Source organism: Vulpes lagopus, chromosome 10 (genome assembly GCF_018345385.1).
Source record: "Vulpes lagopus strain Blue_001 chromosome 10, ASM1834538v1, whole genome shotgun sequence".
Classification (NCBI taxonomy): Eukaryota; Metazoa; Chordata; class Mammalia; order Carnivora; family Canidae; genus Vulpes; species Vulpes lagopus.
In genome coordinates this window covers 46,095,810-46,120,537 of record NC_054833.1, presented here as the reverse complement: position 1 = coordinate 46,120,537, position 24,728 = coordinate 46,095,810, and the positions used below count along the sequence as shown (strand labels likewise).

The following is a 24,728-nucleotide window of genomic DNA, read 5'->3' as shown; positions in this document are numbered from 1 at the left end:
CCTTATTACCTCTTCTTGGTTATAGCCATCCTAGTGGGTATGAAGTGTAACTCATTTTGATTTGCATTTCCTTTTTTTTTTTTTTTTGATAATACAATTTATTTTATTTTATTGGTGTTCAATTTGCCAACATATAGAATAACACCCTGATTTGCATTTCCTTGATGTTGAGTCTGTTTTCATGTCCTTGTTGGTTGTCTGTATATCTTCTTTGGAGAAATGTCTCTTCAGATCCTTTGCCTATTTTTTATTAGGGTATTTGCATTTTTATATGAAGTAACCAGTGCTTTATATGTTCTGGATACAAGTCCTTTATTAGATAAGCGATTTTCAAATATTTTCTCTCATTCTCTGTGCTGCCCTTTTACTTTCTTAATTGTGTCCCTTATAGGACAAAAATTTTTTTTAATTTAGATGTAGCCTAAATTACTTATTTTTTCCTTTGATTGCTTATGCTTTTGGTGTCATATGTAAGAAACCATTGCCTAATCCAAGATTTACTTCTGTGTTTTCTTCTGTTTTGTGGCTTTGGATTTTATGTTTAGATGTCTGATTCACTTTGAGTTAATTTTTGCAAATGGTGTGAGGAAGGGATGTAATTTTATTCTTTCGCACATAGATTTCCAGTGTTCACAGCATCATTTGTTAAAAAGACTATTGTCTCCTACTGAATAATTTTGGACCGTTCTCAAAAATCAGTTGATCATAACTTCATGGGTTTATTCCTGGGCTCTCAATTTTATTCCATTGATCTATATGTCTAGTCTTATGTCTATACCACATTGTCCTGATTCCTATAGCTTTGCAGTAAATTTTGAAATTGGGAAGTGTGACTCTTCTAACTTTGCTCTACTTTTTCAAGATTGTTTTAGTTATTGTAGGTCTCTTGAATTACCATACAAATTTTAGGATCAGTTTGTGAATTTCTGCAAAGAAGCCCGGTGGAATTTTGATGGGGATTACATTAAATCTGTAGGTCAATTTAAGGAGTATTGCCATCTTAACAATACTAAGTTTTCTAATCCATGAACATGCATTTCCACTTATAAGATACTATATTTAATGTTTTTAGTTCTTTTATAAGATACTATATTTATATATATACTGTAATTTTATATATATTATTTTTAATATTTAATATTTTATATATTTTATAAGATACTATATTTTTAATGTTTTATACTACATTATATAATATAAATACTATATTTATTTCCACTTATAAGATACTATATTTTTAAAAAGAAATTGCCTCTTATTATACATTTAAAAATTCTTTTCTTTGTTGTATTATAATTCTAATACAGGCTTATCATAACTAGGGTCAAATAATAGAAGAGTTAAAAAAAAAAGTTAACACTCCCCTCTCCACCACATTCTATTCACTCATTCATTCATTCATTCATTCATTCATTCATGTAATTAATTCACTCAGCATATATGTATGCATACTTTCTAGGTTCCTGGCACTGCCCTAGACAATAGGAATACAGTGGCAAACGACAAAATCCTTGACTTAATGGAAGTCACGTTCTTGGAATAGGGTGGCCAGGAGATGGAAACCACATAAGTAGATGTGTATTATGTTGGATAGTGATGTGTTATTGAGAAAGTGTAATCAGTGAAGCAGCGAAGGTGAGATTGACTTCATATGGAGTGGTCAGGGAAGGCCTCTCTGTAGGAAGGGAGGTAGTGAAGTGAGCAAGCCATGTGTCTGTGTAAGGGAGGAGCTGGGGTCCAGTGAGGGTCAGCTGGAGAAGAGCGATAGGCAGATGAGGTCAGGTAGCTGATGTGGTTACAGGCTTTTGGAAGGACTTTGGCTTTGCCATTGGAGAGTTTTGAGCGAAGAAGTGAAATGATGGGACTGATATTTTAAAAGATCGCTGTTGCACCGAGAATATATCTTGACATAGGAAACAAAGAACAGAGAGCTAGCTAGAAGGCTATTGTAATAGACTCTCCCAGAGAAGTGTAATGATGACTTGAACTAGGTTGGTGTCAAGGGAGGTGGTGAGAAATGATGGGACTCTGAACATGCTGACAGTGAAGCCAACAGGAGTTGCCAGGAGACTCAATCTAGGGTTCAAAAGAAGTTGGATACAGGTTCACTGTCCTCATCTCCTTGGGTCACTGTCAGGACTACCAGAGACCAGGTGGTTTAAACAGCAAACATTTAATTCTCACAGTTCTGGAGGCTGGAAAGTCTGAGATCAAGACACCAGCAGATTGGTGTGTGGTGAGAACTACTTCCTGGTTCAGAGACAGCCAGAGGGTTAAGAGAGGTCCCTGGGGTCTCTCTGACAAGGACACAAATCTCAGGAGGGCTCCACCCTGATGACCTAATCACCTCCCAGAGGCCCTACCTCCAAGTATATCACATTGGGGATTAGGTCTCCACATAGGAATTTGGGGGGAACACAAACAATCTATAGCAGTTACCATGTTTGATGAGTGAACTTCTGTCCCATAACACTATTCTGTTTTAATGTGATGCTTTTTTCTTCAGTTCATTTCTTAATCCTAATTTTCTAGATGAACCTTGAGCTTTCAAGATAGCTCAGAGCCACTTGTTTTCTGTACTTTTTCTCTTAGACTGGGCAGAGTTCTTAATACCCCTGAGGACAATACTGCCCTAAGCCCAGTCACATGCCCTACAAGCTGGAATCTTTTTTTTTTTTCCCCAGAAACTTCCTAACAATTTCCTCATGGAGAGCACATCACTCTTAAGTTTTCTTACAAATCTTATATGGCCAGTGAAAGGACACCCCTACTGGCTCCCTTTGCAGCCCTGTGTATTTAAATAGGCACTTCCCTTTTCCTACTCCCAAAAGGCTCTGTCAGCAGTGTCTCCAGCTTCATTTATTTCCTTATTCCTTGTGGGCATATCTGACAAGTAGCCTCCTGTTCTGTCTCAGTGCAAATATCCTATCTAAATTTTATAATTACCTTACAATTATTCCTATCCTGGCCAGGCATGATCCACGAGAATTTAGGACTGGATATTTTTCTTTTTCTTTTTTTTTTTTTTTTAAGATTTTATTTATTTGTTTATTTATTTATTCATTCATTCATTCATTCATTCATTCATTCATGAAAGACACACACACACACAGAGAAGCAGGCACATAAGCAGAGGGAGAAGCAGGCTCCATGCAGGAAGCCCAATGTGGGACTCGATCCCAGGACACTGGGATCATGCCCTGAGCCAAAGGCAGACTCTCAACCACTGAGCCACCCAGGGGTCCCTAGGACTAGATATTTTTCCACCACAGGCTGGATCTGACAACATGGGTTTTTTTAAATAAATTCTGAAATAATACCTTTTGTCCCACAGAACCAGAGAAGCCTAAACAAAATGTCAAATGCATGCTGTGTTTCCCCATGCCTGCCTCCTACACTGGGAGCAGGAGGAGGCCGGGAGGAAATAATGAAGTCCAGCCCTGTGGTACCCGGTGTCTTTCTTATAATCAACTTCACCCCCTGACCACTCTTCAAGGTCTTGTTTCTTTTTTCCAGTCCAGAGAGTGTTATCAGAAGATCTTAGAAATAAGCCCCAAGCTGCAAACCCAGGTGAAAGGTGAGGCTGTTCCTGCTGGTGTCCTTCATTTGAATCCCACTTTCACTTTGCGCTCTGGCTCCACGGCGCCTCGGGTGCCTTCTCTGCACTTGGCCTCAAAGCCACATCAAACCCTCTCTGTTAGCAGGTAGCCCGCTCCTCTCTCCTCTCTGTTCTCCCACTCAGACCTTTGCCTTCCTCCATTCTACACCCTCGTCCCTTAGAGCCTTCTAGGCAGAGCATAATGCTGTCCTTGAATCCCAGAGGTGGTTTAAAATTCTGGATCTAGACTGAACACCCTTCCTCAAATTTTCCCTGCTGAGGCCAGGTTTGAATGATTTTAATGCTTCATGCCTCTTGACCTCCCATCCTCAGAGAAGGTTACTCTTTGTGTGTTGATGTTGACTGTGAGGGTTTTGTTTGTTTCTCTTATCTTCTCTTCTTTCTTGTTTTATAGATTCTCTGAATCAAGTCAATCTCCAGGAGAAAGCAGACCTTCAAGAGAAGGAAGCCCAACGATTGCTGGATTCGGGAAAGCTTGCAGCTGTGACAGTCAAGAATCTCCTGGAAACTCTTTGCAAGCCTGACCAGAACCCCTTGTTCTATGCAGGGGGGATTGAAATCCTGACTGAGATGATGAAGGATTGTAAGCCTGGGATGCGTATGGCCTGGCCTTGTGAATATAGTCAGTGTAAAGGGACAGTAGAGAGGTCAGCCCAGATGAGGCAAAGAATCCCTATGTCCCTTCCTTCCACAAATAGTGAAGATCTACTATACTGTCAGGATGAAACAGGACACGTAAGATACATACCCCCACCCCAGCTAGAGCACACATGCACTCAGCACATATGCAGTAGACACCCAAACACAATACAACACAAATAATACACACATACACACACACCACATATATATACCCTACATATACACACACCACACATGATCATCTCTCCCACATGCCCCACACATTGTACACATACCCTCACACCTTTTGGGTTTCCATGTGTACCCCATGTATGCCCCAAATGCCATGTACCACCCTCACAAATCTGCCCCCAACCATAGAGGGGTGGAAGACAGAGTTTTGTACGATAAACTATAAAGTTCACTCCAGTTACATTTAATGGCTTTTTAGAGCCTGTAAGTAGTTTCAGAGCAAACATCAGCTCCCCTGCTAGTGAGAGCCGTTACTGTTCTCTCTTACCGGTTCTTGTAAACATTGCTATCAGGGCTTAAACCGCTTTTTTACTCAGTGACAGGATGCTGTTTGTACAAAGAGATGGGCTCTCTGACCTCCCTTCAGTGCACGATGAAGGGCACTCAGATATCCCCTTCAGTTGTTTCTTGGAGATCATAGGTTCCTCTCCAGAGCCTAGAAACAGCTTCAAAATAAATGTTTAAGAACAGATGGATATGCTAGTTCTTCCCAGAGGTTAAGCAGCTCCTGGAGACTCTCTGAAGATTACAAAACAATGAGTTGTCATATAACCTGCAAAGCCCCCCCAGGCTCAGCTTCCCTTCTCTAGACAGGATGTTCCTCTCTTGGGGGCAATAAGTGGCCTGTGACAGCTGCAGGTTTCAGAACGTAAAGGTATTTGTTTCTGCCCAATCTGTTAATTTGGTGACCTTGACATTCCATATTGGGTTTCTCACCATCATCTGGCTCTGTTAATGGCTAGACAGCAACCAGACTGTTTAGGACTCTGATGCAGGTTTTTATGTTTTCTTCCCAGGCACAGAACAGACTTTATTCAGAACACACAACGGATTCAGTATCATCAGTGAAAATGAGGTCATAAGAAGGTAGGGTGTTTGTAGAGAGAGCCAACAGTAAAGCAAGGAGGGATGACCAATTTCTCGTGACATCCCTGATGACGTGGGCAGTGGCTTCCCTGGGTGGGCCTGGCCAGGTGCAGGGCCGTGCACCCTGGGTAGTCTGAGTGAGGCCACAGGTAGCAACCGCAGAGAGAAAAGGTCAGCGGTGCTTCCAGGGCTCCTCCAGGCCCTGCAGAGCCAGAGGAGTGACCGTGTGTTCTGCTTTCCCACAGTTTTGGTGAGATTGCCATTTGTTCTTAGAATTTGCTGATAACAGCAATAAATGAGATCAACTGGGTCCTGGCTGATCCCAGGATTTCTGATTATATCTGAAGAGAGACCCATATGGAAGGAAAGGAGGTGGTTTGCTACATTTGTTTTTATTTTATTTTTGTATTTCAGTTGTTTGAGTGCAGCTCCTCAGGTTAGAAGGACAGTGACACGGGCCGGGGTCACCAGGAGCACAGGAGCTGAGGCTGCTGGCCTGCCACAGTTCATCGGTCACCTCGTGCCTGTGGCCCAGGACCCCGGCTCAGCAGCCCCGTCCGTGCAACTCCTCGGCCTGTCCCTGTCCCTGTCCCAGGGGTCCCAGTCCAGTGCTGGCCAGCCCACAGTCCTGATGACCTGCAGCTCTGCGTTATAACGTTACTTTCTTCAACCAGCATTTGAGGAACTAAAGCCAACCAAACAGAAGATCAAGACTGCTTCCCAGTGTTACTGTTGCTGTCCTTTGTTCTAGGTGCTTTTCCACGGCAGGAAAAGATGTGGTGGGAGAGACAGTGTGTGTGTCTGTCCTCAGGCTCTGGCAGGCGGTGTGCAGCGGGAACGGTGAGCCTGGGTCATCCCTGTTGGTCCTTGTTAACATGCTCTCTGTTGATGCGGCACTCGGGGCCCAGGAGTGACTGTTTCCCCTCAGGCCAGGCCCGAGGGAGCCAGACCTTCCCCTGCCAGCCCTGCAGTCCTCTCTCTGCCACCCCTGCAGCCACCTTGATGGTGGACAGAGTCACCGGCAGCATAACAGGCGCTCTCACTACCTGGCGCTCTATAGACCCCTGACTTCTGCTCGCACCTCGGCAGTGCAGTGGATGGACCTGTTCCTTTCCTGTCCACCTAAAATATTGTTGCTTTTTGCTGACCACAGTACCCCAGCGTCGCGAGATTTTCCCTGGTCCCGGATAGTATGACACCGATCAGTGTAATACTAGGCCAGCAGACGCTATAGGACTTTTATCCACCTTGTTAACACATTTATCTTCTTACCTCTTGGCATTTTGGGGGTTCGCTACATTTTTGCACAATCTCTCTTACCCCTTTTGTAAAGCAGTGAATGTAAATGAAAATTGTATTTCCCTCATTTTTAAAAAAAAGTATTTTATTATTTTTTTTTAATTTATTTTATTTAAATTCAATTTGCCAACCTATAGTGTAACACCGAGTGCTCTACCTCATTTTTAAAAAGCCGTGTTTTCATAGGGAATGACCTGAGCTTGGATTGCAGACACTGAACATGGGAATGATGCCATTTGGGTCTCCTTTTCACAGGGCTCCTGTGGGAAACCAGCTACAGATCTTGTGGGGGGCAATTTGTAAATTCCCAGGCTGAGTATGAGCTAATACAGTAGAGTGAAGGAGTCACCTTCACTCTAAGTTGTAGAGGACTAGCAAAGCAGGGGGACCCCTTGTGAAGGGAATTATGCCTGGACGAGTACCATCACCAAGGTGCCCTGCTGCTCCGTAGGTTTCTACACTGGCCCGGGGGATGATCTCGCACATCCCCCACACCAGGGTGAGGGAAGCAGGGCTTGGTGACCCTGTTTTACTCAGGGTGAACCAGACACAGCCCTCCCTCCCTCAAGCCCTGATTTCCTCAGCCTGTGCCAACCTCAGTTTCTGTAAACTTTGGGGTCGCCTTTTTCTTTAACAGCAGAATAAACCTGGTTTGTTTGTAGAGCCTGTGACCCACCTGCTCTGGAAGATCCGTGAAATCTGTGTATATCCAACTCAGTAAATACAAACACGTTTTTCAAAATGACGAGGGGATGGATGCTTATAAAGTTACAGATGCAGAGCAGCCCTGGTGGCTCAGCAGTTTAGCACCACCTTCAGCCCAGGGTGTGATCCTAGAGACCTAGGATCGAGTCCCATGTCGGGCTCCCTGCATGGAGCCTGCTTCTCCCTCTGCCTGTGTCTCTGCCTCTCTCTCTCAACCTCTCTCTCTCTCTCTCATAAATAAATAAATAAAATCTTTAAAAAAAAAGTTACAGATGCAGAACTACATCCATGATATGCTGTTAAGTAGGAGAGAGAGGCCAATGAGAGGGCAGGGTGGATCGTACTTTTTTTTTTTTTAAGATTTTATTTGTTAGAGAGAGAGAGAGAGACAGATCAAGAGCATAAGCAGAGGGAGAGGGAGAAGCAGACTCCCTGCTGAGCAGAGAGCCTGATGTGGGGCTGGATCTGAGGACCCTGAGATCATGATCGAGCCCAAGGCAGACGCTTAACCTCCTGAGCCACCCAGGCATATTTTTAACATTATTCACAGGAGAGGCATGGATAGCTCCTTTAAGGAATGAGCTTACCTGGAGGGGCCACGAGAGGAGGGGACGTTCACTGTCAGCTTTATGCTGCTGTACTATTTGGATTGTTTACAACGAGCTCCTTTTCCAACAAAGAAGAAAACCTATTGGCTACACCAACTCTGCTCTCTTTCATGGCTGAGGCTCCTGCCCCAGCCCATCCCTCTGCATCCTCTCAAACACATTTGGGCACCTGGTTAGTCAATGAACCAGGTGAGAGCGAACAGAGCTGGTGCCACTACCTTGGAAGTAGCCTACATCTAGGAAGGGGGGTTGCTCCATTAGTGCACGTTCTCACGTGATTTCTAGTTTTCTAGAAAGAACTCAAGTGGTTGCTCTGGCCAGTGTATGAAAATAGATGATCCACAAGTGTCCACAGTTCAGCTGATTTCGGTCCCTTCACAATCCCACACACCTTTGACAAAGTTGATGCCACTTGGTCCCCATGTGTGCCAGCCCCTGTTCCCAGCGTCATCCTCCACTCACTCACTGAACACTGCTCACCACGTGGCTACATGAGCCGCCTTCCCCATTTCACTCAGAAGGAAGCCAGGAGTTCATGACTCAGCCGCAACCCTCCATCCCGTCGTCAGGACCCAGCAACCTGCTCCTAGAGCTCATGCTCAGACACTTTATTACTCTGCCTCTCAAACAAGGGGAGAAGAGCTGGATTTCCCATAGGGCTCGTGGGAGACAAGAGGTTTAGCCACTGTTGCGTGCTCAAGGCACTCATCCCCTGTCTTGCAGAGGAGAACCAGCGCCTGCTGCTCCTGTGTCCCAACCTGGGCAGGCTGCTGCCCTCCTTGCTGGCTACCAGGCTGCTGACCGTCCGCCAGCAGAGCTTTGCCTTGCTGCTGCAGCTCACCCAGACGGACTATGGACGGAGCCTGGTCATCAGCCACCTTGACCTGACCCGGTAGGACTCTGCTGGCGGGATCTTCCCCAGGGCTTCTTGGAGCACCCCCTGCTAAGTTAAGATTTGCCCGTACCCCTTCCCACACCTCGGACAGGAGACCTCAGACAGGAGAGGCGCTGTCAGGCTTTATAAAGGGTCAAACCAGAAAGAGCCTTTGGAAGGAGGAGCACTCCCTCTGGAGGACCTCTGGGATAAACTACTGGCTGAACTTGATACCTGAGGGCAGTTTCACTTCTCTGACCTGTTTCCACCTCACAGATAACTACAGATGGTGTAAATGGCAGCCCTACCAAAACCAGATTGGGAATCCTGCTTCAAAATAGGTCATTTGCTCCTGCCTCTTTAGCCTCTGTGCTGGCTCGACCCTCTTTTTGCTCAAAGTTTTCTTCTTTCCTTCCTGGTTGAGGTGACACTCCCTGCTTTGGCATATTCGTAAAGCCCCTCTGGAGCCAGGCAGAGTACAAATAAATAAAACACATCTGGGATGCTCTTGCATGTAGGTCTTTCCGAGGCTTACAGCCAAGGAAACAGAACATGCCTTTTCTTCTGAATAGACTTTATGAAAAATTTACCAAACCCCAGTGATTCCTTCCAGTGCTTTTTCAGGTGAAACATTATTAGTTTCCATATGTGAAAATACCAGTTTTTATATCAAAAGAGCTGCATGTTGGCAGTTTTGGTGGTTCAACGCAGTAAAAGTAGTAGCAGTGATCACAGCTTGCTTTATACGTGTTTCATACACAACCTAAAAACAGAAGTTGGCTTCTGATTCTTCCACCATTACCTCACTTTATCTCCTCCCAGCCTGTGAAGAGGCAAGATAAGTGTTATGACCCCATTTCACAGATGGGGCAGGAGAAGCTGCCGCACTTAACCAGAGCATCTCACCCCACTGTCCCCCAGGCCCTGAAGGCCAGCTCCTGCTTCTGTTCCCAGTAAGAAAAGCAGCCAAATCTGAGATCCTGCTAGATCTTTCCTGACCAAGCGGAGGCCTCCGGCACCCACCCCACATCGGGGGTGGGGGGTGTCCATCATGCTCAGGATGGGGTGTCTGCTGTAGCCCTCACATTCTCAGCCCTGCCATGGCCCCTGTGGCTCACAAACAGAGGCTTGGCAACCCCCCAAAGCTCAGCCCCCATAAGCAGATGGGTTGTTAGAGTTAAATCCTCAAAAGCACATTTCACATTTCAGATGACTGCCATCACTTCCTCGATGCCTTCCTCGTGGTTTTTCACTTGGTTTTGGTCTCTCTGAGTAAATGTAGCTATATCTGTCCTCAGCTTCCTCCACCCCCACCCCCCACCCCCAATCCTGACATTCTTTGAATTGCTTGAGCTTTAATTTGAATTTTTCTAGTTCAAAAATTGGATTTTTCTCCAATTGTTGGAGAGTGGCATTTATGAGCATCGCATGCAGCCCCACCTCTTGTCTCCAGACTGTCAGAGACACCTCAGCTGATTCCCTTCGTGCCCACTGTTCTCATTAATGTCCATCTCAGCTTAAACCAGAAAGAGGTAGAATGTGTTCTCTGAAGTGAAGGGAGATGGTTTGGACAAGAGAGGCACATGTGTCACATGCCTCTTAAAATGCTTTTCCCCTTATGAGAAGTTGAAGGGACAAATGTGTACTGACAGGAACCGAGCGACAGTCAATATCACTTTGTGGAAAGTGCTGGGTTTTTTGATTCAAGCAGTCATGAGCCCAAATCCTCTGCTTGCTTCCTATGTACATGGCTCAGGAAAGCTGCTCAACGTTGACGAGCTCCGGTGTCTCATCTGTATCATAGACTCTTGATGAAGCTTAGAAGAAGTGATACGTGTGTGCCAATTACATGTTTTCTGTTAGATTTTACAGAACACTTGATCAGGAAGAGCTGGTCTTGCTTGTCTCACATAACTTTAAAAAAGACTACAGTTGACCACAGCTAGTTCAGTGGCTTAAAGATATCAGGGTCAAGGTCTCTGTCCCTCTCTTGATTGTCCCCTCATGGTCTCACAAGGCTGCTGCAGCTCCATGTATCACCTCCCTCTTTCAGACATCAGCTGGATCTGTCCCTCTTATCAAGAGAAGCTACTGCCTATTTCTGTTTGGTCAAGATTGTGTCACATGCCACCCGGTGAGGAAAGTGGTTCCAGCTTCTGTTGTAGAGTCAGGTGGGATAAAAGGGGGCTGGCCGTGTGTCTGTGGGATTGGCCAGCAAACAGCGTCTGACACGTGGTGTCGACTCAGTAACTTTTATAATCGTTTTCATTTTCTATCTTCAGGGTCTATTGCTCAGGGTTCTAAACTGAGGTGGAAGTTCATTTGTTGGGTCACTAGAGCAATTTCTGACCTGTGGTCCATCTACAGGGACAGCTGTTTGTCAGCAGAGCAGAAAATTTGACATCGAGAAAGGAGACAAGAGGGAGTAGAAAGGGACACCTTGTCCCTCTTTGGGTAATAACTCCAGTTAGAATGTGTGCTTTTCCGCGTGGAGAGGAAGCTTTGTTGTTCATGTCTCCTAAAACAAAAATCAAGATGATCTAAGACTGCCAGCTCCTCTTCTGTACATTTCTGGTTCATTAGCGTTCATCCTCAAGAAAACAGATTGAATTGGAAGAATCTGAAGTAATAGAAAAATACATGATTTCTGGTGACAGGGACAGTAGAACACACCTCTAAGGAACTGGGTGTTTGCAGAAGCTTGGAGTTACCCAGGACCACAGAAACTGTCCAGCTCTGCCCCCCCAGGGCTCATGTCCCCTTAGGGGTACCCTACTATGGCCTGGGCACAATGCCCTCCAGGGAAGATTCCAGCATTATCATTTTTCTACGTTTGATTACAATAGACACTATAACAGCTAATAGACTGTGACCCTATTCCCAGCCAGTGAAAGGATGCAGGTCTCACCTCCCAGGGTAGCTCTTCCTGTCCTGGGCAAGTTCTGATTGATAGAAAGTTACATCTTTACACCAGACACGAATTGTATGCCCCATTCTATGCTTCCTATGTGGAGGCTTTGGTTCAGTCTCGAAGGCCTCCGGAACACATCAGAGCTCGCACTTTCCCATGCTAGCAGCATCTGAAGATGCTCATCTTTTCCAGGTTAAGCATCCGGGTTTCCTGGACCATTCTTCAGATGATTTGACCTCCAGACCCCTCCCAGAACAAGCTGCCAAATAAATCTAGTAGCATAGATGTGAGTGACTGGAATCCGCTCCTAAACTGCCAATATGATGGTCCCTTCCCTGCCTCTGTTGTTAGCTGCCCAGGGGCATTGGGTCCTGTGGATCGCTGCCACTCTTCATGAAACTCCACAGTGTGGCTGTCAGGACACTGACCCTCCTGGACCTCCTCCTACCCCAGGCCCTTCCTTCTTGGCTTCCTTTGCAAACTCCCCTTATGCTGTCACCCTTCCAAGTCCAGGATCCTACTCCTGACCATCTTCTCATCCATGGTTTTAATGATCATGTGGAAGTCCCTCTCTTGAGTGGTAGAAGAAAACCTCCCCTGCTATTGGACATGTCCATCTCAACGTCACAAGCATCACTAACTTAAACCGCAGGTGGTTCTTCAAACCAAACCTTTTGCCTGAACTTCCTGCCTTCGTGGGTAGTACTTCCATCCCTCGAGTTGCATACGCCAGAATCCTGAGGGCTCCTCTGGGTGGGCCCCTACATCTGTAGGAAGAGGGTATATTGTCACTTCTCCCTTCTTAGGTTCTGGATCCCCTTCCTTATGGCTCTCCTCAGGCATCTGTGACCACCCCTTCCAGGCCTCCACGAGGGCCTCTCTCTTCCCAACTGTGTGTGTCTCACTCCACCCCTGCCTCAGCGAATCACTCCATCTTTATTGTCTGGACCATCCCAGTTCTTCCCCAGTTGGATTCCCTGCCTCTTGTACTTCCTACTTCAATGTAGCCTCCACCGTCCCACCAAAGGGATTTGTCTACCATCTACATCCTTTCTGTGATTTTCCTACTTCAAACTCCAAAATGACTCTCTACTGCTATAGCATTAATTCTCCAACAACTGAGAAATCCAGGGCCTAGGAATTACCTGGCGAGGTCACTAAAATGCAGCCTCTGCCAAAAACTGGAGCACCCTAGAAGCTGCTTCCCCCTACATACACCACCACACTTGGGAAAACATAGGCATGTGGGGTGAAGTACAATTTTCCAGCAGGCCATAGAAGGTCTAGCACCCTCCCCTTGCTGCACACTGTCCTCTCCTCAAGACCTGAGCAGTAGCTCTAAGGAACTGCTAGCCATCCCCAAGTGTGCCCCAGCTATTTTATGCCTCCTCATCTTTGTGAATGCTGTGTACTCTGTTTGAGAAGCTCTGCTCCTGCCCCCATGTTGCCCGACACTGGCCTGCAAGCTCCTTGGAGCTGAGGGAGACATTGTCCTGTTTCATTGCTGTGGCCCCAGAATCCACCACGTTGCCTGGCACTTAGTAAATACTGTTGCTTGAATGAACAAACAAAAGTGAACACTCTACTTTCAAGTGACAGCTAACGTGTCATCCACTTTTTAAAGCCTTCTTTATCTCCGTCTTCCCATACCTGACGCCAGGTAGACATTGTGCACACTTGACATGCATCCATTTCTAACATACCACCTAACATGTGTGTCACTGTAGGGAACCAGGAGCCTAGTACTGCACCCCTGTACCAAGCACAGCACTCAGCACACTGTAGGTGCTTGGTGCAGGTTGGCTGGACAGACAAATGATGCCAGTCAGTCTGTTAGGGTAGCCTAAGATTGCATTATCTTTTTTGGGCAACTGTTTGCTCATACTAGGTCTGCAATTGGCTGAAAGCCCTTAAATCTTTTCCATAGGAACAAGGTATAAACTAGGTCTCCCAATTTTATTGTTTATATAGAACTTCCAGCTGTAAGTGGAGGACTTTGAATTTAACCCTATTAAATTTCATCTGACATATTCGGCAGCCTGTCAAAATCTTGTTAAAACCTTATTCCATCCTCCCCTCATTAGGGGGCCCTCCCTCCCACTATAGTCATCAGCAGATTAGTAAGCATGCCACTTAGATGTCACTTATGTGATTGAACTTGGCTGAGCCAGAGTCACATGGCAGAGGCACTAGAGATTCCTTCCTACTTGACATCTGATAGTCAATGAACTTTGGTTAAAACTGTTCAACCCTCTGGGAATTAACATTGAGTGGCAGAGTCATTCCCACAGGAGGTTGTCTCTGTTTCTGGGGTGGGCAGGGAGCTGGGCTTCCTAGGAGGACAGAGCAAGGCCACCCTTTCAGCTTCTTTGACCCAGACGCAGATTCTTTCCTGGTGTCTTTGCAAGGTCTCTTTGTCGGGGATGCTGTCAGCTGGAGGACAGCCCACTCTGAGGTTGTTGTGGATTTTTGCAGATTGTTGGAAGCCCTGGTGTCATTTCTTGATTTCTCAGATAAGGAGGCCAACTCAGCAATGGCACTGCTCACAGACTTGGCTCTGGATGAAAGGTAATTTTTATTTCCAGAAATTGACATTTCTTCTTCAACCTTGGTTAAACTGTCTGATCTTTAAAAATGTGCAGTATGCAGGGAGGCTTGGCCAACAGAGCATCACAAGATTCAGAGTAGGAGGGCTGACACCTTCCAAGCAGGGGGCTGGAATTGGCCACTCCAGTCCCTCTGTGTGTATGCAGGGGGACCCAGTCCTTGATGGGTTTGGAAGCAGCAGCAGACTTAAAACAGTACCTCACACAGTTGAACAAGCCTCCTGTGTATTGGAGAAGCTTCTTTCCCTTAATCAGTGCCTAATGGGACTGCCTAGCAAATGTGTATTGAATGAATGTGAGAGAGAAGGCACAGTAGAAGGTAGCCTCCTTTTGGGTTACCAGTGGCATCGTGGGTAAGCTTCCCTTATCTCCACTTAGCTGCTGCAGAAGACAGCAAAGGTCTTAGATTTTCATAATTCTTGAGTTTTTTTTTAAGTGCATCTGTTGTCTGTTTTTTAAATTTCCTCACGAACTTTAGGGTGTCTTGCTTAGAAATGGTCATATAATGAGAAAGAGCTGTTTGTGCCCGTAGGCCATTGGCATGGGCTGGGAACAGGTAAGAGCCACTCTTGTACGTGCAGATGTGTATGCATCTGGGCCTTCCTCATGACTGTGTTCAGTAAACTTGCTTGTACCATGTTTCCACGGCACACGACACACAGGCTTGGAGCAAGGGGAGGGCAGGGGTGGTGCTAAGTCCACTTGGCAGAAATCTAGGGCTTCTGCAACTTCTGCATTGAGAAAGCTGCCATCTGAGATCTGTTGTTTAACATCAAAGGCAATTCTCTAGATTTAGAAAAATTAAAGCCACGCGAATACCCAGTGACATTTTTTTTAGTTGAGAATAAGTCATCCATGCATGCTGCAAATCACATGGGCCCAGAGTTTGTGACAGTCTGCTCCATTATCCAAGACACTGTATCTGTGTTATAGTTTGTACAGTGTAGAAATAAATCACGGGGATGTTTTCTCAACAGATTCCGAGTCTGGTTCCAGGCCAACCTTCCAGGTGTGCTCCCAGCGCTCACAGGTGTTCTGGTGAGCAAGCCCCTTGTTTTGATCACCTGTGACAGGCATTCTCAGGCTCGTGAGCAGAGCCATTTAAACACAGTTTACACTCCAGAGCTCCTGTCGTCTCTCAGGTTGATTAATCGTTTACTCACAGCTGGAATCTACACAATTCTCAGTTATTAAAACAACTGCAGTTGGGACAGGTGGAGATGGCATATAGAGGGGGCCAGGTAGAGGGAGACAAAGGCAGAAGTGGACTGCATCTTAGGTGAAGGTGGAGACAAGGAGTCAGTCCCCATCTGTCCCCTTCTGGCCCTAAGCCTCATCATAAGGACTGCGGGCAGCTCTGTCCCCTCAATGGCAGTCATTCCCATCAGGAAGGCAAGTGGTAATTTGAGCTGATGAAGCAGAAAATAGCAGGATAGGCTTCTCCTAGGAGAGCATGTTGGGATGGGGACCTGTCCCCAGGGAGCCATAGAGGTCTCAGGGGACCTGGGTGCATATCCACACATGTGGAAATGGGAGCTCTGAGAAGGGACAAGACTTACCCAAGTTCTCCCAGCTGCTTGGAAACCCTAGGCCCCCCTATTCCAGACTAAAGTGCTTTGGGGTTTGCCCCTCTGTGTGCCTCCATCCTGGTGCCAGTGTGGGCCCGTGGATGCCCCTGGTTTTAACATTACACTCTCGGGTTCCCAAGGATTCTCCTGAGTGAGGGACGCCTCTAGAGATGGCTCCAGCATCGTTTGCCTGCTCTCTACAGACTTTCTTTCTCTTGACTCACTTTCAGGAAAGAGATCCCATGGTAACCAGCCCCTCCGCGTTCTGCCAGTGCATTGCCCTCATGGGGAACCTCAGTGCTGAGGCTGCCATCCGGAGACAGATGTTTGCTTCTGAAGAGTTCAGGGAGGCCTGCTTGGGCCTCATGGTATTGTAACTTCTCTAGTCAGAATTATTTTTTCCCTTCTTTGGGAGCATTGGCTTCCTGTTGATTATCTGGGTTTTCCACAAATCCTGTTTGAGGGTACAGGAGCCAGTGGTTTATCCCTTCTATAACCAGAGATGTTATGGGTGGCCAGCCTTACAGAGCCCTCTGGGTCAAGCCTTAGTCACGCTGAAGAGGTTTGAAGGATTTTCTGGTGGAGCTGGCTTTATTCCCCATATCAGCAGCTCACTCAGTCTAAACACAGGACTGGGTCGAGACAGAGTCACATTGCATGGGCACCGGACACTCCCTGCAATCCATGGAACTGTCTCTAATCTTCCAAACTCACCTAGGTTCATGACATTGACAATTCAGGGAGTGTAAGTGATGCTGGGGCCATTGTCAAGGAAATGAAATGGCCATGAAAAGCTGCAGGGCAGAAAGGTCATTGATTGCTTTGTTCCTAAAGGCCAGATGTGAAGAGGACATGGACTTTTTCAGAGAAATCATGTACACACTCCTAGGACTTGTGATGAACTTGTGTCTTCAGTCCCCCTTTGTCTATGAGGTACGACCTTCTTTCCTCCCTGCTGGGAGCCCTGGGACATCCCAAGCCCATGCCATTGCTAGAACTGCTCTCATTCCCACCAAGAGAGTAGCCTGGGGATTCAAACCCTGGCAGCAGGAATGGGGAATGCTGGACAGATGCTCTGTCACTTTGCTCCTCTGAGAGACAGATGAGTCAGTCAGGTGTTCATCCAGAAAACGGACTGAGTATTCACAAGGTGCTAAGCATGGTGCTAGGTTCTGCTTTTACAAAGTCACATAAAATGTGGTCTCTGCTCTCAAGGTATTGCCCTGTAGTTAGGGAAATGGCAGCGGGAAGAAGTAAGAGTCACACAAGAAGGGGTCGTGAGGGAAATATGGACAGAGCATGGCAGTGCTGAAGAGGAGAAGTCAGTTATGCTTGTTGAAAAGAAGCTCCATGGAGGATTCAGATTAACAGGCCATTCACACCTCCTCCTCCTCTCTCCCTGTCACAGCAGGTTTGGGCTGTGGAAGTGAGCAGGAAGTGCATGTTTCTACTGAACAGCCAAGATGGAGGGATCCTGACGGTAAGCGTCTCCTAGGGAAATCCAGAAACAGCTTCCTTTGTTGTTACTGGGGATTTAGTGGCACCCTCACACAGTGTCCATCTGTGGACCCCCTAAAGTCCATGGACCTAAGTTAAGAATCCCTTTTCTGTTTGCAACTTCACAACTTATACGATGTAATTTATCTGATTTGTCCTGTTCCAAGATATCCTGGTACAAATTGGACAGGCCACAAGATTTTATTTAGAATCTCTTTTTCCATAGTTAAGAAAGCCAGGCCCATATTTTGAAGCCCATTTCCTGGAGGTTGTTTATGCATAATAGTTTTAGCCCCCTTAGAGATATATGCCCCCTTAGAGAGATAAGCCATCTCAGGGAATGGCCATTCCCTGGCCATTCGTTTGGCTTTCTCGTTTCTGTTTCTGACATTTGGATAAGAAAACTGAGAAGAACCTGTGGTTAACACAGAGCATCAGGAGAACATCAGTATGATTCACCAGAACATTTGCTGCCATCCTAGAATGTATTCTTTACTCACATAAGTAATCATCCCAACTTTTCCAACTATGGGGTCAGGGCCCTGGCCGTTAGAGAAACAACTAGGGCATATCAAGCAGGTCTGGGAAGCCAGCCCTTCAAGGAACACAGACTGGACATGGGGTCCAGGATCATAACAAAAGTTCTGAGCAGATCTGATGAATCCTGTTTGGGGCTGGCTTGCCTACAACTTTCCCAAAGTGAATTCAGACATGATGGGATGGAGGTTTTTAATGTGAACTCCAGGAATGTGTGGTAGGTCTCCAGGTTCCCCAAAGCCCCTGAAATTGTATAGAGAATCTTTTTTTTTTTTTTTAAAGATTTTATTTATTTATTCATGAGAGACACAGAGGGAGAAGCAGGCTCCATGCAGGGAGCCCGATGTGGGACTCGATCCCAGAACCCCAGGATCATGCCCTGGGCTGAAGGCAGGCCCTAAACCACTGAGCCACCCAGGGATCCCTGTATAGAGAATCTTGAGTGTATGTGCATTTTTGTAGGAGAGGCATCATGGCTTTCATCAGATCCTCAAAAAAAAGTCCATGCCCCCAAAAGTGTCACCACTGTTCTTGGGTGCTTGGGCTTTTCTGAACTGTTTAGAACAGAGTGCAGTCTATGGTAGTTCTGAGCTAACCCTTCACGTACTCTCCTGGCTGGATTTTCCCAGGATTCTGTACCTCTGTCCAGGGCTGACCAGCTTATGGAGCAGAGCAGCAGCTTCACCAGGGGAAGGTGGTCCTTCGGTAGAGTGCTCCCCCCACTGCCTTGGGCCTAAAAAGAGATCCATGGGGTCAACTATAACAGCACCGTAGCACCTGCAGGGAGCAGCTGAGAGAAACAAAACTGATACAACTGATAATATGACAATACACACATTTATCCCTTCTCCATAGGAAACCTCATTAAAATCAGACCAAAAGCATTAGGGAACAAAAAAAAAGTTAGAAATCCACATCGAGAAAACAGACAGGCAGGAGGTCACCAGTCAGTTTTTCAATCATTGTAACCTATTTATGGAAGGTGGAGAATAACTGCAAAAGTCTTAATTCATGAGGCAGGGCTGAAGAAACAGTACAGACTACAGATACAGGGGACACAGGTCTGCCTTGTGGGACTCTGGAAAAGATGGAGACTCCAGAACACCACATAGGACACAGGGCATGAGTAAGAGATAGGGGACTGCCTGTGGCAGCCAGGCATCTATCCCTCAGGTGGAAAAGTAGAGCTTTTATTCTTTTGAGGAACTGAAAGACCAGAGAAAAATGTTTTGCTTTCTAGCGTTTGGAAGCACCTCCTCTCCACTGTTTGTCAGAGAACAAACTCCCTATAAACTCAGCGTGCTCAAATGTATTTGTACGGCTTGTTTGTAAATGTGCCCACAAATGGACAGCTAGGGTTGTTGGACATCTCCGGAAAGCCACACACAGGAATAGAAAAACCAAGATTAACAGAAAAATCAACTCAAAAGAAATAGAGATGATACAGGAAACAGAAGAAAAATTAAATAGCGTCTGTGTCCTCAGAAAGTTTCAAGATAGTGTTCTATCTACAAGACAGTAACAGCTAGCTATTTTTAAAAAAGGAGAAAACAGAAATAGAACTGGGAAATCATAAGTAGAGTCTTCCAGAAAGTAGAACAAACAGACAAAGATTCAGACAAGATGAAGGAAAAGCTACAAGACCACGAGAGTCAATCCAAGAAGTCTACCACCTGGTGAAGAGCCTGCAGAGTGCTGCGGGGTGTCCAGGACGTTCTTTGCCAGAGCTGAACTGGTTGGTTCTGCGCAGAGCTGAAGTGAGCCAGGCCTCAGTGTGCCAGGGGGCTGTGTTTCCAGGCCTTGGAGTCGCAGCTATAAAACGAATTACTTACGTCTTTGGCCACTCTGTATTTGTGAAACCAAGGTGTGTGTTTTGCTCCCCATACTAATGATTGTTTTTGCCTCCCCAAGCTACTTGCTCACTTTTCAAGGTCATCAGCATTTCTGAACAGAATAGTGAATCATCTTTCCTTTCTGCCTCACTCAGAGAGCTGCTGGCGTCCTCAGCCGCACCCTTTCTTCCTCCCGGAAGATGGTTGAGGAGGCCCTGAGAGCTGGAGTGGTGAAGAAGATGACTAAGTTCCTGAAGGTAGAGTGAGCAACTTGGGTAAAAGCGCTTGAATCCCCAGGAGCATCATAGACCGTCCAGGGGGCAGAATTAAGGAGGCTGTGTTCAGTTAGGGGCCATTGAACCCCTGCCCGATGTCACACTTCTCAACGTAGGATTTCTTCCACCTGTCACCCAGACAGCACTCTGAACATCAACCTAAGAGTGTTGAACAAATAAGTCCATTAGAAGCACCCATAAAAATTGCTTACCAGGCAAGCCTCACTTAAAATGTATGACCTCTTTCCCTGCAAAAGGACAGAGTGGCTTTCCATAAAGTCCCACACGCCCCTTATTTTGCACACGTTCTGCTCACCATACTTTCTCTGGCTACCCGGAGAGTGCTGGCTGTAGCTCCCTTTATGAGATACAGACGGTGCAGTGCTACTGTGTGCATAAGGGAAGTTCCCCTGATCTGAGCAAATCAGTGCAACAGTTGAGTGGACTCACTGGAAGGACCAGGTGAGTAACGGCTGCCATCCGTGGCCCGTGGCTGTACTGCCCTTGCTCGGCATGCTTCGCACCCATCTTACTGTGATGACCTCGTGGCAGGCCCTCTCCTAAAACCCCAGGCTGAGCAGGGCCAGGAGGCGTGCTATCATGGTGTGGTATTGCTGGGGCAGGGCATCACTGGGGGAGCAGGGGGCAGGCTTTAGGTGGATAATGGCCGTCACTCACTCCATGCAGCTCTTGCACACCCGCTGGAGCCTGTTGATCGCATGCACACACATGTGCATGATGCGAGTAAGATATACAGGTGCCTCTGAAAGAGCCTGCATTGGGTGATTTTGCGGGTTATGATTTGACAGTTGTCACCTCTTAAAATGATCTAGATTTGTGATGTTCTCCATGCAGACCTGTCAGCCTGACAGCCTCAGCTAGTCACTCACCATTTTCCAGGGGTGAAATGACACTGGGGGCGGGGGGGGCTGTGCCTCCCTTTTTGGTAGATCTGCCAGCCCGATAGCATCCTTCTCTCCTCAGCCACTCACTCAGAAAGCCTTCTATGGGCAATTACCCAGGTGCACATGACAGGCCCGCATCCCTGTCGGAATTCCTGTCGGGCTGTGTGACTGGGGACATGAATGGCTTCACCCCAGCAGGGACCTGGCCCGCACACCAGGAAGTATGTGCCGTTCTCAGGGGAGCAGTGTTTTCAGAAGTTCAGGAAGCCACACAAACACAGGCACAGCCGCTTGCTCGTTTCTGGCCAAGAACAATCATAGGATTGACTTTTTTTTTTCTAATTTCATTCTGAAACCCAGACGGGGGGCCAGACTGCATCACGATATGCCATAAAAACACTAGCTGTCTGCACGAATAGCCATTTTGAAGCACGAGAAGAAGTGATAAGACTGGATAAAAGTAAGTGATCGTTTCCTGAAGCTGAGCCTACGTCTCAGAGGTTAATCCACCCTGGAAGCTGTAAGGGGAACAGGGATGAGTTGTGGGGAGAGACTCAGCATAGTGCTGTTACCCTCTCCTTAGGCTTTTGCAGTGTTTACTGGGTAGGATATCTGTTTCACCCTGCTCTGGAAGCATGTCATGGGTTCTCTCCCTTCAAGGTGGGGGTGGCAACACCTTGGTGACAGCAGAGTTGGGACCAGCTAGCATCAGTCCAGTAACCAAAAATGGCTGCAGGCACCTGTAGCAGGGGTTCCCTGCGAGGCAGCCTGCTCGTCTTCACACCTGTGGCCCCACCGTGGAAGCAGGAACCCTTCCTCCAGATCCGGTTCCTGGCCCTGCAGCTGCAGGAAGCAGGCCTGTGGCCTCCCACTTGGGGTCTCAGGTGGAGTGTAGGGCTTACAGTTGGGGACTTTAGGGAAGGCAGACCTGTCTGACACATAACATTCATTCACATGACAGCCGTGTCACCCTGGGGACTGCTCTGGGTACCTGAGAAACGTGGGAGACACGGCAAGGCCTGATGAGGCTCACAATACTCCCCAGACACTTGCTGAGTGGCAGAGTGACATGGCAGAGCTTCTGGGGAAGCCCAGTGTCCACAGACACTCCCTGTGCCCTCGAGGGCCATGGCTAGCCTCCTATTTGGGATTTAGAGGGACAGGTGCTTATTCTCTTTCCTCCCCCCTAGAGTTTGGCATTCTGATGAAGCTGCTCAGCTCCGAGGATGAGATGGTGGTGGGCAATGCCGCCCTCTGCCTGGGGAACTGCATGGAGGTGCCCTACGCTGCATCCTCCCTGTTGAAGACGGATGTCGTGCAGGTGTTGTTAAGGCACGCCGGTGGCGATGCGCAGGAGACAGCCGTGCAGCTGAACGCGGGGATTGCTCTGGGGAAGCTGTGCACGGCCGAACCCAGGTACCTGGCTGGGTGGCCCATGTCAGTCATGCCCTAGAAGCCACGGGGCCAGCGGAGGTGCTGTGCGGTGGCTGTGTGGCAGCCGGGCCACTGTGCCACCCAGGACTCTGGGGGGAGCCCTAGGAGCCCTGGTGCTTCCTGTGCAGACAGGCATTGGGTCCAGTAGCTACTTTCCTGGGGGGAACTGGGGAGCTTTTGGCTCCAGGCAGAGAGGGAAGATGCTCCGTGGACAGGGATCGTTCCTTCCGCTCCCTGCCGCTGTCCTTCTGTCCCCCTCCTTCATGCTCCTCCTGCTTCTCACTGCTATGCCCAGGCATCCCTCCTGCTTCTTTTTGTTGCCTGGGTCCTGAGCATCTGGGACAGTGTCCAAGGAGGATGACATTCTCATGCTGGAGGAAACTAAAGCCAGAGGCAGAATGGCCTGGTCACAACCACCTGGCCAGCCTGGGCAGGAGATCCTGGCCTCAGCTGTGCACACTGCTTCTTGTTCAGCCTCTGTTCTGCTCTGGCTGGGTTCTGACATGCTGAAGCCCCAAGTCGTTCATGCTCCCGGGAGGTGACCCCTGGGCCTGAGGGGATGCCTTCCACGGACAGACTAAGCCTTCTGATTCCTCCTCTGGAGAATGAGAGGGTTGGCGTGGCTGACATCTGAGGCCCTTTCACGTTCTGATTGTTCAAATGGAAAGCCTGGATAAGATCTTTCTTCTGTAGAAAGCAAGGCACATTAGCTAGGATGAGCTCAAAGTGGCAGCCTACTGGGGAGTCCCTGAGAGCAAGGCCCCATGGGATCAGCCTGGCCGTCTGCCTCTCATAGACAGCATTTACCGAGTTTCGTGGTTCCCTGGCACCTTCCCTGCTCTGATAGCTAGGGCTCCCAGGGCATCAGCTACTCCCTTTCCACCTTGCCAGCCAGCCCCTACCTGAGAGGGGGTAGCTCTGGTCACCATGGCATCGATATGCTGGACTTTGTGTTCTGATCATGGCAGATTTGCTGCTCAGCTGCGGGAGCTGCATGGCATAGAGATTCTCAACTCCACGATGAAGTACGTCGCCGATCCTTAAGACACGTGGCGTCTGTGCACGGTTTCACAAACCCAGGACTGTGTGCTGTGGGTGGCCCCTGTGGTAATAAAGACTTTTTGAATGTCCACTCCAGGGATGAATTTTGTTTTCAGATGCTTGCCTTCTGGTTTCCACTGGTAATGGGGGCGTGGGCATCAGGCTGACCACGGTGTTGGAAACTGCTCAGCGTCCACCACTCTCTCTTCTGTGCTCTGTTTAGCATCAAGCCAACTCCCTCTGCAGCTCAGTTGCCTCTTGTCCCTTCCTGTCCTGCAGGGGCTGGACGCCAGCAAATGGAAAGTCAGGTTTCCCAGATTCCCTCGTAAGCTATGGTTCTAGACAAGAACTAGATTCTGCTAACTGAATTACCATCTTGCCCCTGTGGCTGTTTTCCTTCAGGGAACGTGCTAGAAACATCAGGTTTTTCAACAACAGGATCTCAGTGTCTGAGTTCTGGCCCCGGGATGGTGGCAGCAGAGGTGGTGGCCAGTCTCTCAGGCTGTGCCCTGTACTCTTGAATTCAGTGGGTTGAGTGGTAAGTGGTGGCTCCCCTGGCAGTGTGTTCTTGACAGTCCAGGCAATCATCGCTGGAAGTGCCGTCTGGTCCCCTCGTCCGGCCTATCAAGGGATTTGTAAGCACTCTGCTTCACGTGTTAGATGGTTTTCGGCTTAGTACCAAGCAGGGGCACCTGTCTCTGCCCTGACCTGTCACAAACATTGACATATTCTTGTTCCCCAAACCCACCCTACACTCTCACCCCATCGCCCAGACGCACTGCTCCCTTGCCACTGCCTCCTCTGGACCCCAAATCCCTAAGTGAAAAATCCAACAAGTGACACTATACTCCCATGGCTTAGCACAGTCACGTGGACATTTTAGGGTGGGCAGCAGGACCCTCATGTTGTAGTGAACGCCAAGAGTGTTCCAGAATTCCAAAGACTTACAGTCCTGTCTGCTACCTGGCAGCTACGCGACTCCAGGCAAGTCGCTTCAGCTCTCTGGGCTTTGATTTCTGGTTCTGGAAAACCTAGAAGAACACCTGTCCAACCTATCACCTATATTGCTGTGAAGCCTAAATGAACTTTTAGAGCTAACAGCACTCAGGGAATTAACAATATAGTGCTACACAAAGAGGTTACCGGGCTCCGTCTTGAGGTCGAAAGGGTTGACCGTGACATCAGTTGGGTTAAATTTGAGGGACCCAAACAAGGGTGAAGCCCGTGTCCCTTATGGAATCAGAGCTGGACATTTTCTGGACTGTGTAGGAAAGGAG

General features: G+C 47.7%; 1 protein-coding gene across 4 annotated transcripts in view; it reads left to right on the top strand.

The window, feature by feature from the left end:
* The window catches only part of TTC12 (tetratricopeptide repeat domain 12), a 43,837-nt gene extending 20,290 nt beyond the window's left edge, over positions 1–23,547 (top strand). For 3 of the 4 annotated variants that reach the window (XM_041771699.1, XM_041771698.1, XM_041771696.1), the window contains 14 exons: positions 3,517–3,577; positions 4,014–4,202; positions 5,290–5,359; positions 6,111–6,199; positions 8,695–8,863; positions 14,232–14,324; positions 15,340–15,400; positions 16,161–16,298; positions 16,765–16,863; positions 17,339–17,410; positions 19,952–20,053; positions 21,337–21,436; positions 22,167–22,392; positions 23,379–23,547. In XM_041771699.1, coding sequence (XP_041627633.1) covers positions 3,517–3,577; positions 4,014–4,202; positions 5,290–5,359; positions 6,111–6,199; positions 8,695–8,863; positions 14,232–14,324; positions 15,340–15,400; positions 16,161–16,298; positions 16,765–16,863; positions 17,339–17,410; positions 19,952–20,053; positions 21,337–21,436; positions 22,167–22,392; positions 23,379–23,454 — 1,545 coding nt within the window. In that variant the 3' untranslated portion in view covers positions 23,455–23,547. The remainder of the gene's footprint in view (positions 1–3,516; positions 3,578–4,013; positions 4,203–5,289; positions 5,360–6,110; positions 6,200–8,694; positions 8,864–14,231; positions 14,325–15,339; positions 15,401–16,160; positions 16,299–16,764; positions 16,864–17,338; positions 17,411–19,951; positions 20,054–21,336; positions 21,437–22,166; positions 22,393–23,378) is intronic. The other variant, XM_041771697.1, reaches the window with a different exon arrangement.
* Positions 23,548–24,728: the final 1,181 nt, after the last annotated feature.